At 37.4% G+C, this 20,326-nt stretch overlaps 1 protein-coding gene across 1 annotated transcript; it reads right to left on the bottom strand.

Annotated features, from left to right (window-relative positions):
- Positions 1-1,555: 1,555 nt before the first annotated feature.
- si:dkey-94f20.4 (synembryn-A) lies at positions 1,556-16,990 on the bottom strand. The gene is made up of 14 exons (XM_056246013.1): positions 16,816-16,990; positions 15,512-15,597; positions 15,239-15,286; positions 12,477-12,494; positions 11,336-11,422; positions 10,666-11,240; positions 9,841-9,976; positions 9,238-9,426; positions 8,970-9,064; positions 5,130-5,280; positions 3,745-3,840; positions 3,502-3,646; positions 1,925-2,204; positions 1,556-1,841 (listed from the first exon to the last, which is right to left on the bottom strand). Exons 1-14 carry the CDS (start codon positions 16,844-16,846, stop codon positions 1,712-1,714), a joined length of 2,067 nt encoding a protein of 688 aa, XP_056101988.1. The 5' UTR covers positions 16,847-16,990; the 3' UTR covers positions 1,556-1,711.
- Positions 16,991-20,326: the final 3,336 nt, after the last annotated feature.

Here is a 20,326-nt window from a genome sequence, read left to right on the forward strand (position 1 = left end):
CTATCAGTTGAACTTTAAAAGTCATATTAAGAAAATCTGTAAAACTATTAAGGCCAACTTGAGCTGTTTTATGATGATAAGAAACTGCTTGACTCTTGACTGTGCTTTTATTTTTTTTAATTCTATGATTCTAACACGCATATCTTATGGCTTAACCACATGGTCTCAAGCTCATCAGTCATCAATCAAAACCATAGAGTGTCTTTATAACCGTGCCTTGAAAGTTTTGGACAAGAAGAGAATAAGGTACCATCACTGCCAAATTCAACGCAAATATAAGATTTTGAGTTTTGCTAATTTTATTTCCTTGCATCTGGTTAAACTGGTCTTCAAATGCTTGAATGACGCTGCTCCACCACCGCTTTGCAAAACAATAACAAGACAGCAAAGTACTAGATCAATCACCCGTTCAGTGTCAAAAGGCAACTGTAGGATCCCTTTTCGAAGAACATCATTTGCCCAGGCTGCTTTTTCAGTTAAAGGGGCAAAATTATGGAATTCTTTGCCAGACCATTTGAAATGTATCCCAACATTAGCCTCCTTCAAAAAAAATACAAAATCGTGGTTAATTCAGGAACAATATTGCTCTCATACTTAGTATTTATACTTTGCTATCTCTGTATATTTCCTGTCCTTTTTTATTTAATTTCCTTTTTCTTTTTTTTATTATTGTAATTTTCTTCTCATCTTTTTAATAATGTTAAACTGTATTTTTTTATCAAAAAGCCCTACTAGGGACAAGTGTCGTGAATTAGCTTTAGCTAAAAACACTATGATACATACATCAGATGACTGTTAAAGTTGATCTATGTTATTTGTGTCTGTCCCTATCTAAATAAACTGTAAAAAAAAAAAAAAAAAAAAAAAAACACCAGATATTCTCCATTCACTTTAACCAATAAAAAAACAACGATTGCAGCTTTCAGACAAGACTTTCTTGTCTTATCTGTTCAAACACGTCTGCACTCGCTAATCTCGACTTGCTCTTTCTCTAGAATTGTCTTTTTTTCCTGGATTTAATGTTGCCAGAAGCTTTGAACCAGCACTTTCACGATTGATTGATGAAATAACTCAGTGTACCTTTAAATTGTAAAGAAATGACGGATTCACCTTTGTTTCATGAGACAGCATTTTGATTTTAGTCAACAAGATTTCAAGTTATTTTATTATTTAATAGTTAAGTGCTTATTGTGACTGGTATTTATTGAATTGTATTGGGTGAAGCTCTACTGATCATCAGGTAGCATAGGCTATATCAGCCGGAGCACGACTCGCGACAACACTCAAGAATAGAATGCGCTTTTGTTTGGTTGGTAATGTATTTGCAGTCCGTGCGTTTCTCTTTGCGAGAACTTTAGTGTAATTCATTCATCAAGCGCACTGTTGAAGGAAAAAAAAACTAAAGTAGCCTACTCTTGAAAAACGAACATTAGGCATCACACGAGTGATGCGCCGACAGGGAAAGTCCATTTCTGATTTTATTATTGTTTAAACGTGGATGTTGAAGCATTTTAATTAGTGATATCTATTGGTGAAGTATCTTATTGACCCCAAACCTTTGAACTGTAGTGTATTCATTAATTCAAGTGTCTTAATTAGATATATTCAGGTAATATTTAAGGGTATGTTTTTATGTTTAAGCTGTTAAAATGTTAAGACTAGTTATTTTAAGTTATAAGTATATCGTTTTGGTCACCACATCCATGCCGATCTACTCCACGTTCTCCAGGTCATCGTGTTCTTCCTCTGATTCCCTCTCCTCCATTGAAAGGTCCCTGAGCTCTGACAGTGGCACCAGCTGACCCGCTTGGTTCAATCCCATTGGCTGAATCACATTATCCCTGTTTAGGAAAAGGTGCGAGAGTGTAAGAGCAGTGTGTACAAAGCTTTACTGGTGTTTTGATAAGTGGTTTAAGTTCCTTACTTTGAGAGTTTGTTGAAAAGACTGATGAGCCGGTGAGCTTCCTCCTCTTTCTCGTCCTCTGTCATTCCCTCCATGGGATCAGGCTGCTCCTCTTCCACCTGTCCCGTCACTGGGTTCACGCGGTCTTTAACCTGCCGGTACTCCTCGGTGTCGGAGTCGGAGTCGCTAGAGTACCGTGTGCCTGATGATGTGGCCTTTGACCTTTGACCTCCTAGCAAGCCTCTAGTGGCCAGGAGCCCAGCGGCATTCCCATATCCAGTATACTTGACGAAACGTCTCACTGGAATATCCAAGAAAAACCCAGCATATTAGGTCTTGGGGGTAAAACTCATGGGTGTTTAATACAGTGGTTGAAATGTGGCCCACCCAATCAAAAGTTGGTTCTTTTCCATTTAGATGAATGGAAAAGTGTAATAAACCCCCCCAATAATGATTTATACATTTAGATAAGGAATAATTAAATGCAAGTTTCCATGGTCAGTTGCAGAAAGTTTCCTAGTTTTCCCTCTCCTTTTAGGTGCATACATTATATGCTTGTCAAAACGAAAAGTCAAATAAGATTCGCCAGTTTCTGTTAGTCCCGCCCACTACATTATCTTTAGGACTTACGGACGTAATAGTAGATTCATGCTTTTGTGGAGTTGAAGTTGAAAAAGACAAAGCAAATATCATCAATCAGCTGATACTTTAAAGGGGTCCTATTATACTATTTTACATATTCATCTTTCTTTAGTGTGTAATGTTGCTGTTTGAGCATGAAAAAGGTCTACAAAGTTTCACAAAGTCCCTCCAGCGAGAGTTATTCTCTATATCAGTGTCAGTGTTTCTGAACTCCCTGAAACGCCTCTGTTGTAGTCTTGAGTTTTCCTCTGGGAACGAACACGTCACAATATTCCTCATTTAAATAATACCCACCCAAGGTAGACATTAATTAAAGGGGCGGGGCCTGGTTGAGTTCGTTAGTAGTGTGTTTCAACTACCGGTTATGGGAAGGGGCGTGACATTCCCAAACACGCTTGAAGCGGTTGACCAATCACAACACACTGATTCTGCCAACCAATCAGAGCACATTGCGGATTTCGGAAGGAGGGGCTTCATAGAGACAGAAACTAAACAGAGCGTTACTGACAGACTGGGAAGAGAGGAGCTGCAACAATGGAGAATATGGGAAAAATAAAGTGGTTTTGAACATTCAAGCGTGAAAGCCTATTCTAGTAGAGCCCCAAAACAGAATTAAGTCTTTGTAAAAGGGAATAATAGGTCCTCTTTAAAAATCCTAATTGGGACATCCCAACTGTACTCCTGCAAGATTTCGTCAGAAGCCCTCCTCGTCTCAGACTAATACTGTAGGAGGACATTTCAAGTTAAGTACAATCATTTTCTCAATGTTTATAGTTTAAAAAAAATCAAATAGTAATTCATATGTTTATACTGTCATTATAGTTGATGGAAAACAGGGTGGCTATTTTCGGTTTTGAAATTTTGTGTTGCATTGTATTTTTTCATTCTGTTTTTGTGGTAATTTGGCGTGCAGTTTGAGTTTTCATACTCTATGCTTGGGTGTTTCTATGCGGTACCGTTCTCTTTGCACAGCACGAAGAGCAGGTCGGCAGCGCAGTGTTTGAGCTCAGTCTCCAGGCTGGTCATCAGTCTAACCAGACGATTCCTCAAGGTGTTGCCCTTCTCAGGTTTAGTGCTAGCATCTCTTAACGGAGGCAGAATCTGTACTCGGTGAGAAAACATATGCAATTTGATACAAAACAATGCAAGTGTTTTATTAGACAGTGTTGCCTCATGATAATGTAAAACAGCAGTCGTGCCTGTTGTCTAAGGTAGAGTCTCGTCTCTCTGTGACCTCTGGAGCACTCGCTCAGCAAGTTCAGCACAGGGGTCAGTCTCTCTTTGACCTTTTCACCCTGCATGTAAAACACCACTGCGTTAGAAAAGCCACTGTTGCACATGACAAGCAATGTTATGCAAAAATATATGCGAGTCATATCATGTATTTTGTTTTTCTTTTCCCCCTGAGGTCCACTATTAAAGATCATTTATTCCCTTCTCCCTTCTTCCACCCTCTCTGACCCTTCAAACACACCACATTTTTCTAAAATTTACACAATAAATAAAAATGCTTAAATTGTGTCATGAAAATATATTTCACGCCTTTCAGAGCCTACCAAAAATCAGTCACATTTTTTTCGGCAAGGATACATAAAATATATCAAAAGTGATAGTGAAGTCATTTGCAAATTCAAATTAACATTGTTCTTTTAAACTTTTTATTCATCAAAGAATCCTGAATTTATTTTAGCATGGTTTTCACCAAAAATAAAGCAGCACAACTCTGTTCAACATTGATAATAATCAGAACTATTTCTTGAGAAGCAAATCATCATATTAGAGTGATTTCTGAAGGATCATGTGACACTGAAGACTGGAGTAATGATGCTGAAAATTCAGCTTTGATCACAGGAATAAATGACATTTTATTAAATATTCAAATAAAAACTATTTAAATATTTTAAATCAAAATAATATTTCACAATTTTTCAATCAAATAAATGCAGCCTTGGTGAGCAGAGGAGACTTCTTTAAAAAAAAACTTTGAACGTTACTGTGAATTGCTAATATTTTATTATAGTACAGTAGTATTGACTGATTTTTGGAAGGCTCTTAAAGACATGAACTAGACTTATTTCTACCTAACTGCTGCCTTTCACAACACAGTTTAGGATAGTTTTAAGTTCCGAAAGTTGTTTTTCACAGGATAATTACCGTAATTTAAAGAACACAGACGCAGCCGGATCATTTCCATAATGACCAATGACCTTTTTTGGGCAGTAAATAATGGCAAAACATACCAATAAACTGACAAACGCAAACCTTACTAAATCACCTTGCATGATTCATTTAAATACTCTCCTCCTATAAATTTTGTGTCTGATGGGAAACTCCTACAAATGTATATGCAATAAGGTCAGCCGTAAAAAATAACCCTGTTCATGCCTTGTCAGTGCTAATATTTCACTGCGTGTCTTATCTTTAGTAAATCCTGACAGTAGTTTTTTAAAGAGGGTTAGTAAATCTGGCCCTAAATCTCAAAATATCAAGGACAATATGATTCATGATGATCTATCCGTTTCTCTGTTGTCTCCATCTTTTTGTTTCTCCCTTCCCTTATTTCTTTCTTTCACCCTGTTTTTACCTGCTCCAGTTTTCTCTCCATGTACATGAGAAGGTTTTGCACACAGTCCATGTTGACTCCGTTCATCTGGTGTGAGTCTGGAGCCAGAGGCACAGACACCAGAACGTCTAGACAACTCAACGGGAGAGCAGACAGCATGTTCACTGCATGCCTGAGAGAAAGACAGAGATGTGAGGTCATGCTAAAATCTGGTCTGTTTTCATCCAATGTTGAATACTGTTGATTAAAACAGAACATCAGTCTGTAAAAAGCAGAATTGTGCAGCTTGTATTTTACGTAAATTAGTCTATAAATGTTGGATATTTAACCCTTGTGCATCCTTATGGACATTTTTGTCTTTTTCAGTTTAGTTTTTTTAATCACTTTGCCTGTGTTAATGCTGCTAACTGCCAGAGTCGGACAGTAACGGAGTACATTTACTTGAGTACAGCACTTAAGTACAATTTTGAGGGATCTGTACTTTACTCAAGTATAATTTTTGGGGAGTACTCATGACTTTACTCAAGTACATTTGAGACGCAAATATTGTACTCTTTACTCCGCTACATTTCTATCCATAACCTTGAGTACCCGTTACTTCTTCTAAAAAAAAAAAAAAGGAAAAAAGACAGATCTCGGACACCCTCAATTTGTTGTTTCCCTCTCAAACATGATTGGATTGTGCAGACGCCACTGATTGGGACAGCCTATCATCCTTCACCTATCATCCTTCACTCAGCTTTCCGCCAAAGTCAACTCCATGGTCAGATTTAGATAAGAGACGAAACCATGGACGAAACAATGGATGAAGACACAACAGATCCATCCCGGGAATGTGCCAACCCGTGGCCCCACCTCGCCAGACTATTTCAATTTTCTGAACAAGTTAATGATAGTTTTCGCTTCAAGAGTTTGCTGTTTTTATCAAAACAGACCTTCATCACCGCCTACAAAAATTCATCCTCCAACTTGCGGATTAAAGCAACATGGTAAAAAGATGAAAATGACTTGATTTTACTTTCAATTCCTTTTACATTCTCCAAGGTATTAACATTAACATTTTTCATAACTCCATGTAGGACGTTTCTGTACATGTAAGCAGTGGCACTGTGGCAGTAGTAATGCAATACTTAGAAAATGTACTCTTGATACTCAAGTACTTTTAAAAACAAGTACTTCAGTACTTTTACTTAAGTAGACATCTGACTGTAGTACTTTTACTTGTACTTGAGTAAAATTTAGCAAGGGCTATCTGTACTTTTACTCAAGTAATGAAGCTGTGTACTCTGTCCGCCTCTGCTAACTGCTTGAAATTTGGCACAGGTGTGTATTTTTATTGGAATTGTACTATTTCATCGCCATTTCCTTTAAAAAATCTATTTTGCACCAGGTACACAAAATAGTTCCTCTCAGCGCCTTTGGATAAAAATGTCCCCATTGAAACCGATTAAAACTGCAATTTTTAAACCCAGGGTCATTTAACTGATGCAATCTTTTTGTAAGAGGCTTTCATTCTGTTGGCAAGGCTTCAAAATTTACAGGTTTGGCCTATAAAGCAAATACTCGCTTTATTCCTGTTTTCTGCTTCGGCAAATTATAGAGCTAATTGGGTAAATTATGCAACGATAATTGTGTGGGTGTGTTGGTATGGATGTCAGAGTGTGGTTGATGTGTGTTATAAAAAAATATGTGTGTGTGTGTGTGCATGTGTGTGTTTGTAATATTGAGAGAGAAAAACTCAACTGCAAATAACAAATCCAATCTCTGTGTGCACCAGTGGAGTTTTGCTGGAATCCAATGGGGAAAATCTGTTACTGCGCCCAAACTCTTACCGAAAGCTCATTTTTTGAGATATCAACCTCAAATTTGGAACACAACTTATTTAGATTTATGGCTTTTATTTTCTAGCCGTTTTAGAGTTCAACTTGTTTCATAAAATATATTTTATATAAAATATGTTTCATAAATAATTTTCATAAACTTAAACCTATATAACATTTTTTGGGATTTACTTATTATTATTTTTTACTTCAGCAATAATCTGCCAAGGGTCTTCTGAGAACAAACTGAAGTCTCTGCTCCCAAGCTTCAAATTTTTATGGCAGTTTTTTGACACGGACATTTTTGTCCACTATGTACCTGTGTAACTTTTTTTAATTGATGCACAAGGGTTAAACAGAAAATAAATGGTCCTTTTGAGGTGGAGAAGGTTATGCATTACATAATTCATATGAGTGAAGATGAGGAGAAAAGCAGACACAGATGAACATGGCTTTCAGAAGAAGGAAGAGCCTGTGCTCACTGTGACACTGGTACAGTTGAGGCACACTGTGGTCAATTTAGAGATATGAGAGAGAAATACTTTGAAGAAAACCACACATCTAATTCCTCATTTTCTAAAGCTTTCACGAACCGATCAGATGCAGGTGTTACTGAAGGAAGGCAGTCGCGCATCTGTCAGTCAAATTAATATGTGCTCTAGATTATTATTATTATTATAATTATTGCCTGCACACCGTGTGTAGGCTTAATGCCTTTTTTTAATGTCATGACCCTTAGAATTAAATGCTCCAAGTTTTACAAAATAAATAAAAACACACAAAAATATTTAGTACAATTAAAATATTATTAAAAATACACTAAAAATTACAATAAATACAATTTAATTCAATTATTAGTAACATACACTACCGTTCAAGATTTTTTTTATTCTTATAAAGTCAAAACCAGCAATATTGAGAAATATTATTACAATTTAAAATAAATATTTTATGTTATTTATTGCAATTAACATTGTTTTTTTGTTGCTTTATTATTATTATTATTATGCTCACCAAGGCTGCATTTATTTGATAAAAAATACAGTAAAAACAGTAATATTGTAAAATATGATTACAATTTAAAATAAATATTTTATTTTAATTATTGTAATTATTTTTGTATAATTATTTTGGAGTCTTATTTTTATTCTATTTTAATACTGTTTTCTATTATATTTCACTTTGTGTGTGGTTGTGTCATGATCTTGTAAATCCTACCAATATATATATATATATATATATATACACACACACAGTATATACATCTGTCAGCCAAATGAATATGTGCACTAGACTCTTAATAGACTCTTAATATGTGCACTTGATTCTCACATTTACTTGTCTATTTATTACCTACACAACAGTACTATTTTATTTTATTTTTTACTTTTTTTTATTACTAACTTCTATTATCTTTAATTCTTGTCTTGCTAATTTGTGTGCTTGTCTTGATCTTGTAAATCCATGTAAATTATATTTGACTTCCACTGTAAGTACATTACTGTACATATGTAACCCTTCTGGACCTGGGTTTACTTGCATCGCTCCGAGCGGGATTCAAACCCCTGTCTCCGGCATGACCCATGGGAGGCAGGTGCGCTAACAAGGACGGTAAAGTCCGCAGCCTCCAGCGTCAGTCGCCAGTGCGCCTCTTGGGGCCCGGGGAATAAGTTTTATTTATAACCGCAGCCTCCAGCGTCAGTCGTCAGTGCGCCTCTTGAGGCCAGGGGAGTGAGGTTTATTTTGAACCGCAGCCTCCAGCGTCAGTCGTCAGTCGTCAGTGCGCCTCTTGAGGCCAGGGGAGTGAGGTTTATGTGCCCAGCTCTTACTAGCTTGCCTCTGTTACACTCACCCCCTAAATCTCACTCCCATCCGGGTCACGGCACCAATATAACTCACACTGCTCCGAGCGGGATTTGAACTGCAGCCTCTAGTGTCAGTCACTAGTGCACACTTTTGTGCTTGTGGAACGAGTCATAATTACTGAAATTTTCAACCCAGAATATTATAGAGCAATAAAAATATTGATCAACACACTAACCCCTTTAACTCATTTGTAGCTTCCTCCTCCTCACAGGACACCATCAGACAGTAACGCAAAACTGCAGCCAGGTGGCGATAGAGAGATGCAGCTTCCTGGTGGTAGAAACAATGTGAACCTTGATGTTAACAATTTATATCAATTTATTCAGTGCAATGTGGGTTTACTACAGTTTTACTACAATACAACCATCTGATACATCACATAGTACCATTGTTTGTAAGGGAGGTGAGTGAGCATGAGTGTGATTATGTCTGCATACACCCACCTCTTCAGGTTCTTGAGTGTGTGTGCTGTGTGTGATATTAAAAAGGATCTTCAGAGCCTCTTGAGCCTGCTGTGAGTCCTCCACACTTACAGGAGGCGCTGCAGGATCCAGCACGACCTCATACTGTTCCTTCCACTGTACACCTAAACACATCTCCAGCACTGTGGTCAACAGCGACACTCCTCCTTTCTAAAAAATCACCAAAAACGGCAATACAATATGTAGATAGCAATGTGGCCGTTGGTCGATATACAACAGTTTACACTACCATTCAAAAGTTTGAGCTCAGTATGATTTTTTAAATATATTTTAGAAAGACATCTCTTGTGCTCAACTAGGGAGCATTTATTTGATCAAAAATTAATCAAAAACAGTAATATTGTGAAAGAACCGCATTTATTTGAAATGGACAGTTTCTGCAACACCATTTTTGATCAATTTAATGCTGGAAAAAAAAATCTCACTGACCCCAAACTTTTGAATGTTAGCATATGATAACAGAAAATATTATTTATATGACTTAATTTTTATTAATTTATTTATATGACTTAATTATTATTAATTTCCTCAAAATTCAAATAATAGAAGGAGAAAAGTAGATACTTGTTTCAGCTGTGTTCTGAGTTCAGGTCTCAGCGCCGTCAGTAAAAACATGAACCGGAGCGTGTAAAATTGGCCACAAGGGGAAGATGCAGACTGAAACTCCTTACTTAGCTTTTCTGTCAGACCACAGAGGAGACTGAAGTACAGCAAGCAGTGGGAGAGAAAAGAAAAAAAAGCATATGACATGCAAATATATTTAGTTTCAGTGAATACAGTGCCCCCAAAAACACTTTAGTAACAGAAATGTATGAATTTCATTGCAATAGATTCCATTTTTGCAATGACTTGTAACCCAGGGGTCAAGCTTTCCCTGGTAAGCACAAGTAGGGCCCTTTGAGTTACTGTGGGTATCTGATGATAGTTTTTCTAAAATGAAATGGTAAAATGCTGGTGAAGTGAGTCTCAGAGCAGCTCTGGGGATGAAGTTCATTCTCATAACCCTATTTGATGGAGTGTGTAGCTTTTTGTTTCTTAAACAACCAAGACATCATGGCCATATTCCAAGATGATAATGTCAAGATTCATCAGACTCAAATTGTAAAATAAGGATTGGGAGGTAGCATGACTAATCATTTTCAGAGTCCAGATTTTAAACTCAATGAAAGTGTTTGGGATGTGCTGGAGGAGACTTTACAGAGAGCTGGACTCTTGCATTGTCAATAGAAGATCTTCAACAAAAATGTATGCACCTCTTCATGGAAATAACATTTATCTCTGCACAGTCTACTCCAGTACATCCCAAAGGCTTTCAATGAATTTAAGGTCTGGACTCAGGGTTTGAGTTTGAAAAAAAGAGTTTGAATCATATGTTGAAATGGCTCATACCTGAGTTCACTGGCTCTCTCTTGTGCCCAAGCACTATTGTAAACAATGTTACATAAGATTTTCATGACTTCCTTCCTGGTCACTTCTTCATCATCATCATCTTTTTCTGCCTCTTCCTCCGCTCCTCCAACGCTTCCTCTGCTGTCTCTTTTACCGGGTGAGAGAGCTTTATAAACGCTGCTCCTCCTGCGAGAAGGTACGAGGCTGATGTTTGAAAACGTGCTAGCCTTGCGATCACCACACCAATTGCTCCAGACCACATCACTGGTTACAGCCTCAGAACCATCGTCTTCCTCACCACCGTTATCATCCTCATCTGCTCTGCCTAATTTGCTCTCAGAAATGGCCAAAATGACGTCATCATAGGGGTCAACATCATTGTCGGTGTCTTCTTTTGGAATAGGTGCATTGCTGATGCCGCCCAGGTGGGCTAGAGTGAGCAGTGCTCTGTCAGTGATGAGAGGTCCCAAAACCTTTTTGTCCCTCGAGAGGATTCGTAAGGATCTCAGACATTCTTTCAGCAAACGCCCTTGCGGTTCAGTCTGGAGGAACCTGATCAGAACTGTAGCCAGAGCCTGAGGGCAAGAGAGAGAAATGCAAACGAAACCAAGGCGTAAGTTGTTTTTAAGATTGGTTTATTTGTGTATTTATTTATAAAAGCCAAGATTACCTGTCTCAATATGACGTCTGGGTCACTGGACTCATCGTAGTCTGAATCCGAGTCTGACACATAATCCCGCACTTTATTCTTTCTGAACTGCGGTGACCCCCCCCCAAAAAAACGATTATAGGAATGAGCCATTTTGAGTATACTGTGAATCATGCATTCAATTTGTGGGAGTTTTTTTTTTGTCGTTACATGACAGGCCAATAGAGATTAAGATATAACAGTGATTAGTTTCGGTGGTGCTAGTGATCCAGAAATTGCACATGGCAACTTTTTATTTCATGGTACAGGACAATATTTACCTTCAAATTATGCAGCATTATTAAATGATAAATATTAGAACAATTATTTCAGATTTTTAATACAGTGAGTGTTTAAGTTAAAAATACAGTAAAGGTATATAAAATCCAATGTAAGGCATGATTCCATTTGGTGGAATCAATAGTGTAACCACTAGATACCTGTGTGGCCCTATTTATAGCTACTGTATAGCCACCGTGATTTTGCCAAGTAAGACATGTTTCTGGATCAACTTTTTTTTTTTTTTGATCCTGGAACCCTATCCCAAAACCTAACCCTACCCATAACTTATCCCTAAAATCAGAGAGAAATGATAGGTGAATAACTGATGTAGAAAGACATAACCCTGGTTGTAAGCCTAAACTTAACAAACTTTAAACTTGCCCTACAAATCTGATTGGTTGATTGGAATGTTGTTCCAGATGTTGATCCAGGAACATGTGAAATCACGTTCACCCCTTATGGGGCTGTGTGTTACTTAGTTCCTCATCAGTATTTTCAGGCATAATTACAGACAAACTTTTATTAGGTTTTTCATATTTAGACATTATCAAAAACTATTTAATCATTGCTCTGTTTTTCATATGCCCCATTCATTTACTATGTGGTCAGTTTGGACTGTCAAGATCACAAATGTGACTATTTTGCCTTCTAATCATTTCCACAATGTGTGTGTGTGTGTGTGTTCACATAGGAAGTACCACAAAAAAAAAAAAAAAACAGTAAGTTTTTTGACATTTTGATAAAGTACTTTTTTTTTCTAGTCTAAAATGAGAGGGTTCATAATGGTCAAATCAGGATGTCGGTAGCCTTATAGGGAATTCAAGAATTTAGAAAATAATACCTCTTCCAGCTCCTGCCTCTTTTCAGATTAAACAAGCAGCCAGACGACAGAAAAATATGAAAATCATTAAACCAACCCAAAAGATAAGACAATAAATTTTTCTATCCTAAGTGTGCGTTTTGTGTTTGCATGTTTTAACAAGCAGTAACAAAGCTGAAGGACCAGGAAAGGAGAAATATATCCCAGCAAGGTGATACTGATACAATGTTGAGTTTTCATCCTAAAGTTTTCACGAAATCAAATATGGCAATTCCTATTTTTTATGGAATATTGCAGTGTTTATTATATGTGCCCTCATAATCTTTAATCGCGAGGGCGGGACAACCTGTCACTTACATGAGACTGACTGACCAATAGCAAACCACAACCATCCAATCAGTGACTGGAAGTTTTTCCCAAACATCCCTGATTTTATTCATTCATTTATTTACTTATACTTATTTGTTTTGTTTTTCTAAAAATGTTTTAGTATTTCTAGAACGTTTGTAACATTCGTAAAGTAACGTTTGTACCAATATTGTTCAATATATCTTTTGTGAAATTTCAACATTGTTTCAACAATTACTGAGGATGTAAAAATGATGTTGAACCAACATCATATTGTAATGTTAATTCAATGCAATTAACGTAGACACATCAACACTGACATGCTACCTGGAATGGAATTAGCAGGGAGCTTATGGTCTAAATATTAATGAGCTGCAGGCCTGGGATCAAGTCAACTACTGCAGTATCAGCAAACAACTCAGGACATGCGGGAAATATTTCCTGCCCAGAGGAAATGTGTATGACTCAAAGTTTACAATTTCATATAGCTTATAGTTCTTATTTCTTTGTAAATTGAATATAAATGTTATCTCAGATGTTTATTTGGGAATAATCTATTATTTGGAGAAATCAAAATATAAAATACATCAGCTATGAATAGCATAACATATAGACCATTTGCTCGGGGAAGAACATTTGGTCTGGAATTTATAGAAATCCTAGCCTGGGAAAACCCAGACAACTTCCGGCAAATTTAGATTTGCTCTGAAAGTTAGTCTGGCAAAGAGCTCATTCAAGCCCATTTCCAATCCGTCGTAATCGCGGCACCAATCAGAAACGTTGGGGCGGGCTTTACACGATGACGACAGCGCTGGGATTTTGAAGCAGATTTTGTAGCCTACATTACAAAGATGGATTCCGCCGTCGAACATCACTCGTTCCAATCAGCTATCGCGTCTGTTTTAAGCCATTTGAACGTTTCCTTTTTGTTAAAAACCGAGCAAAGAACAACACTCGGAGATGTTACTCCACCGCTCTGCATACGTCATCTCCTTCATCGCTCTGATTGGGTTTAGGTCTATCCGCAACTCCGTTGGTGACGCCCCTCTGGAAATGATTTGTCTATGACGCTTTGCCAGACCATAACTCAGTTACAACTGAGAATGGTCTGGTTTTAACCAGGCTATAGAAATCCCTGAATTTGAGAACATTTTAAAGGTACACTATGTAACTTAGCATCCCTCTAGCGTTTAAAAACAAAACTGCATGCATTTTGTGGAAGAACACAGTTTTGGTTGTGCTTCGGGTCTGCTTGACACTGGATGAATATGATCCTGCACAAAAGATAATGCTTTACATTGAACTCTGTCTCTTAGAAAGCTACATATGGCAATTTATCTTTAAAATAAAATGCCATATTCAACTGTTGAGCAATAAAAACGCCACCTTAGTGTCGCTTTTACAACATTTCAAATCCCTCAGTTCTCGCCACCTCCACAAAGCCAAGCCAATGTTGATTCTTGTTTTATTACAAGCTCTGTTGCTTTCTCTTTTTGCCAGCAGACTCTCCTCTGTTCGGCGAGTTTTTAAAATGGGTGATCCAAGAGTTTCAAGAGATCCAAATGGGAGGTTCAAGATTTAGCCGGTCAACCATAGCCGCGTTTCCACCGCAGGAACTTTACCCAGGATCTAGTGACTTTGGGCTGGTACTTGTTGTGTTTCCACCGCAGGACCGCATGGAGTTGAGGGTAAATATTTCCCCCCTCAGAAAGTCCCTGCTTGTGAGACCGTACTTTTTCAAAGTTCAGGAACTTTCAGAGGTGGGACTTGGGCGCTGAACATGCTGATTGGTTGAGTTCATGCCGCATTTTGATTGGTTGACTCCACGCAACATTTTATTTCAACCACCATCTGTTGCAGTAACAGTTGTTTGCTATTCGAATCAACAATGGAGTTTAAAAAAATACGACCGATGGACTGACGATGAGGTTCAGGCTTTATTAAGCTTAAATTCAGAGCATGAAATCCAGCGGGAACTGTAAAGTAGCGCGCAGTCCTACGTCACCGGACTATTTGACTAATCTTCACAGTACTTTAGACCGCGGTGGAATCACAGACAGCAACAGGTCTGGGGGAAAAAAAGTTCCTGGGACAAATCGTACCGGGTAATTTCGGTGGAAACGTGGCTCATGTCAACCTTTCTCACTCGTTGTGACAAGTAACCTCATGCCCAGCCACGCAACAAAAACCATCACTTATAATAGGCTTAACATAGTGAATCAGGGTAAGACAAAAACATGTTTAGGAAGAAGGACTGATGATGTATTGACTCATTGTTTAAATGTTGTTAACATAGTGTACCTTTAAATACATTGCTGAGATCTTTTCTGAAACTTGGGAGCTACTGGCTTCTTTTTCTTATTTAAATATATAAAGAGACCTCATTGTTCTTTCCTGTGAGTGTGTATGTGTAATTGCACTCAAATATCCCTTACTTTTCTTCTGTCCCGCTGCTCCAAATCATAGAAGAAGCACTGTGCATACTAGGAGCGAGAGAGAGAGAGAGAGAGAGAGAGAGAGAGAGAGAGAGAGAGAGAGAGAGAGAGAGAGCAATTAGAAATGAGCAATTACATAAAATGTGAGCTTTGTGTGCACAACTTGTGCAAAGTAGATTGTTTTATAATGACATGTATTGTCAGTGCAAATGTTATTAATACAGTGGTTTTGAAGCCACCGGACTGAACATAATCACTGTTAATTGTTAGTACCTCTCGATTAAATTGCTGTAGTTCTGCCTTGAGTCCTTTCTGATCGCCCTCTCTGATAAACTCAATAATCCTCTCCACATTCATCGCTGCAAGATAAACACAAATGCACACACATGCACAAATATTAAAACATTCTCCAAAAAAAAGGCGAGATACAGAAATCTGAGACCACATGAAGAATCTGTGATTTAAACAAGAAAATAAACACAATTTTAGGGGTTTGAAAAATCCCAAACAAAGAAATGTTTACAGTGAAACGTAAAATGAATAAGAAATATTGGTTATTTGGTAGCACTTTATTTTACAGTGTCCTTATTCCACGTTACATGTAGTTACTGTAGTAGCCTAATAACTATAAATTTTGCATAATTACATGCAACTGACCCTAAACTAAACCCTATTCCTAACCCTGACCCTATAGTAAGTACATGCTGTTAATTACTATTACTCAGTACCAGCCCATTCTCATCCCTAGGCGTCATGAAACTGACGCCTCGGGAATCATTTTGACCATGCTTCAATATTTGACGCTTTAAGTACTTAAATGTATAATTACACTGTAACACAGACACATTTAAATAAAGGGTGACACTTTATTTTAAGGTGTCATTGTTACAATTTAATTATACATTTAAGTACTGAGTAATATTAATTAAATACATTACTATAGGGTAGGGTATAGGATTAGTATTTGGTTGAGGGTTAGTTGCATGTAATTATGCATAATTTACTGTTATTAAATACATGTAACATATGTAACAAAAATACTGTAAAATAAAGTGTTACCAAATAAAGTGTAACCTTTTATTTTAAGTTGCCCTTGTTACGGTGTATTAAATAAGTACTGAGTACAGTAATAAGAAATACGTACATATGCACTATAATTATGGATAGGGTTTGGTTTAGTGTTAACTGTAACATGTAAGATGTGTAACAGACACTGTAAAATAAAGTGTTACTGAAATATATGGTAGTTCACTAATCAGAAGTAATTCATTAATAAATGTAATCAATCCGTTATTAAAGCACAAAGGGGGACAAACCAGAAGCTAAAACATAACATTTTCAATTCAACTTTTGATTCAAATTGTTACAATGATAATATAACTTGTAATAAAACAATACTAAATGCAATATAAAATGAGAAAAAAAATACTGTAGAAACATTTCCACGAGTGGCACTTAAACGTTTGTCCTATCTAAAAAGGCATTAATATGAAATTTTCACACCAAAACCAGCATATAATTCAATTTCAGATTTCTATCCATTCCAACTAAAACAAGTGTCTTCTTCATCATCTCACCTGTGAGTGTGTCTTCACCTGAGTACGCCATGCGGGATCCAATGTGCTGGATCTTAAATTTCTATTAGATTTGAATCACTTGCTATTAAACTACAAGTCGTTCTCTTTACCTCCAGGCCTTTTATCCACTTCTCTCTCAGTCTTTTTCACTCTCTGTTTACTCTGCCTTTTTCCCTGCCCCCTTTTCTCTGTAATCCTGCATTGCATTAGTTATGCTCTAATCCTTTAATGTCTTTCCACTTCATCTCGATTCACTCGCCCTATAAATAACCTCACAGGAGAGCCAGTCGGTGGTGCAGTGGCATACAGTAACCACAAGATGGCGGTTCAGTTGAAGACAGTGACATGACGACCAGCGACTGTTCCAAGTCACACATTTAACATCTATATGTCATTAAAGGGATACTCCACTTTTTTGGGAAATAGGCTCAATTTACAACTCCCCCAGAGTTAAACTGTTGAGTTTTACTGTTTTTGAATCCATTCAGCCGATCTCCGGTTCTGGCGGTACCACTTTTAGCATAGCTTAGCATACATCATTGAAGTGGACAAGACCATTAGCATTTCTCATAAAAAATGACCAAAGAGTTTCGATATTTTTCCTATTTAAAACTTGACTCTTCTGTAGTTACATCGTGCACTAAGACCGACAGAAAATGTAAAGTTGCGATTTTCTAGGCTGATATGGCTAGGAACTATACTCTCATTCCTGCGTAATAATCAAGAAACTTTACTGCAGTACCATGAGTGCAGCAGGCGTAATGATATGACGCAGCGCCTGAAAATAGTTCCGTTGTGTTGACGGAAGGTAGCCTATTTTCAGGCGCTGCGTCATATCATTACGCCTGCTGCTCTCATGGTACTGCAGTAAAGTTTCTTGATTATTACTTGGATCGCGCGATGAGGAGTGTTTTCACGCACATCAACAACAACATTTCTTTCTGCCATTTTTTTCCATCATCAACCATTTTGGAGATAACTACTATTACTGCTCTGTACCTGCTGTGGAAGGCCAGTGCTAACCCACGCCAATCGTGTTGCCCAATACATGTCATTCACGTCGCAAATTTGCATCTATTCGTGTATGTGCATTGACTTTGTATGTAATTTACTTGCGCAAATAATTAAATATGCTTTTGGTGTGCAGACACCATAAGGCTATGCAGAGATGTACACAGACAGACACTGAGCGCCAAAAACAAACAGCAGCCGCCTTTTACAGTTCCGAACTAAAACAACGAGCTTACGTTGCGTTCACGCCATGTCATAATGTAATTACGAGATAGCAACCTGTGACGTCCTCAGACTCGGATTAATGCGTTATGTCATGCAAGTTGGTTATGTTGATTTTTGTTGTAATGTTATGTGATTTAAGACATGAGGTAATTTAACACTGTCTGCTGTGTGCGTTCATGTGTTTTGGAGGAGGCGTGGCTTTGGAGAATATCTGAAGGGAGGGTGGGATCTCATGGTTTCAAAGCTAACTTGCTATTGCTAGCCTCTCTGCAATTGCCTACCCTACCTTAAACTTCAAAAGATTAATAAAAGTAAGATAAAATATTGTAAACAGACAAAGCTGCTTTGTTAAAGTTAAATTTAAAGTCACCATGAAATCAAAATGGACAATTCTTGATTTTTTTTAATATTGCATAAATGATTGTCCGTGTACATCATTATTTCTTGAAATTCCCTCTTAAAGGTGCTATATGTATTTTTTAGCGGCCTCTATCTGTGATGTTTCAGATTGCAACCAATTTTTACAAGAGCGCTCGTGCTCGAACACAAGAGCGAGCACTCATGGTACCGGCCACACTGAGAGTTTCAACACACCGGAGAAAGCATCACACAACATGCTGGAAACTCATGTAAACTCCCACTGCAACGTTACAATAATAGGCTACTTTTATCAGCTTGACGTTGAACTAATGCTCCATGTTCTTACCATGATAACGTTACATTTGTGGTGTTATCTAGCATAAGGCATTTCACTAACTATTCGTGTATCTTTCACAATCAGGCAGCAATGTCAACATAGGTGAATCTATAATATGATAACGAAAACGGTTAGTGACTAGACTGAACAATTTCAGTGTAACAGTAAGATCGTAGGAAGTAACATTACTGTACTGAACGTGTCTGGAAATGTGTATTATAAACAATATGATAGTAGTGGATGAGTGTACATAAAATAAAAGTTACATCCTAAAGCACCTACTTTTTGTTATCCTGGAACAGTCTTTTGTAGTCATTTCATGTCTCATATGCAGTGTTGGGGGTAACTCATTACAAGTAACTTGAGTTACGTAATCAGATTACTTTTTCAAGTAACTAGTAAAGTAACGCATTACTTTTAAAATTTACAACAAAATATCTGAGTTACTTTTTCTAATAAGTAACGCAAGTTACTTTGTTTTCCCCTTTATTGACTGACAGCTCTTCTGTCCTAATGTTGAGACAAATCGAAGTGCAGAGGCGTTGTGTGTAAACATGATGGTTATTAAAGTTCTAGATTAAATGTAAGCGTGGATTTACTCATCTCACTTGCACACAAAAGATTCAATATTCCTCAAAATGAATAAAATCAGTGAAATGCAGAATCAGAACACTATGCAAACCTCCAATACCTAAATATATTAAATAAAACATACATTTTTATGCATTTAATCTTTATTGACCAAAGTACTTGCTTCTGACCTCCGATTTTTCAGTTAAACCATAAGCAAAAATGACTATAGATTTTTTTATATGTTTTTATTGGTAAAGTAAGTGTTAAATTTGTTTCTCCTGCATCCTCTTCTTCTGTTACCCAGAACAGCAGCAGCTGAAAGGTTTGTTTGAGCGGCGCCCTCTACTGAACACTACTGTACTCTACTGTACAGGAGTAAACCTGCATTTCCTTCAGTCTGAGGCTTATTATTTCACTTTTGGTGTGAAAGGGTCTTTACATTTGCCCAAAAATACATCTTTTTTGGTATAAAAAAACAAGCCCAGCCCAGGTGGAAAAAAAGTAACACAAAAGTAACGTAACACATTACTTTTCTAAAAAAGTAACTAAGTAACGCAATAAGTTACTTTTTAAGGGAGTAACACAATATTGTAACGCATTACTTTTCAAAGTAACTTTCCCCAACACTGCTCATATGTTGTAGTTTACCTTACTATTTCATTACAGTTTGTTTCAGCATATCTGAAAACTTGTAATTTATCACAATAAAAATATCGGAGGTCTCTCCATAATTCAAACGTTCTGCCGATGTTGATCCGTGTTTTCGTCCTAAGTCGATCCGATTCACGTTTGGCCTGACGAGCTTCAGCAGATACATTTTTGTTTTGTTTTGTTTTTTATATTTATGTGGAGTTTGTGTTGGAGTGTGTGTTGTGCTGGAGGCAGGAGTTTTTGGGTGTTATCAGACTCCATGTCGTCAGCTCCAGTGCCGTCGCATAGACTGTATATAAAAAGGAGAGAGGCTCGGGAGCGCGCATGCATCTGTGCGTGTCTGTGTGTGTGTGT

Source organism: Rhinichthys klamathensis, unplaced genomic scaffold (assembly GCF_029890125.1).
Source record: "Rhinichthys klamathensis goyatoka isolate OS25496 unplaced genomic scaffold, OSU_Roscu_1.1 h1tg000035l_1, whole genome shotgun sequence".
Classification (NCBI taxonomy): domain Eukaryota; kingdom Metazoa; phylum Chordata; class Actinopteri; order Cypriniformes; family Leuciscidae; genus Rhinichthys; species Rhinichthys klamathensis.

Coding starts and splice junctions, on each gene's coding strand:
- si:dkey-94f20.4 (XM_056246013.1), bottom strand. CDS start 16,846: ATGGCGTACTCAGGTGAAGACACACTCACAG. Junction 9,427..9,840: donor TCAGAACACAGCTGAAACAA/GTATCTACTTTT, acceptor GTGATTTTTTAG/AAAGGAGGAGTGTCGCTGTT. Junction 9,065..9,237: donor ACACTCAAGAACCTGAAGAG/GTGGGTGTATGC, acceptor TTCTACCACCAG/GAAGCTGCATCTCTCTATCG.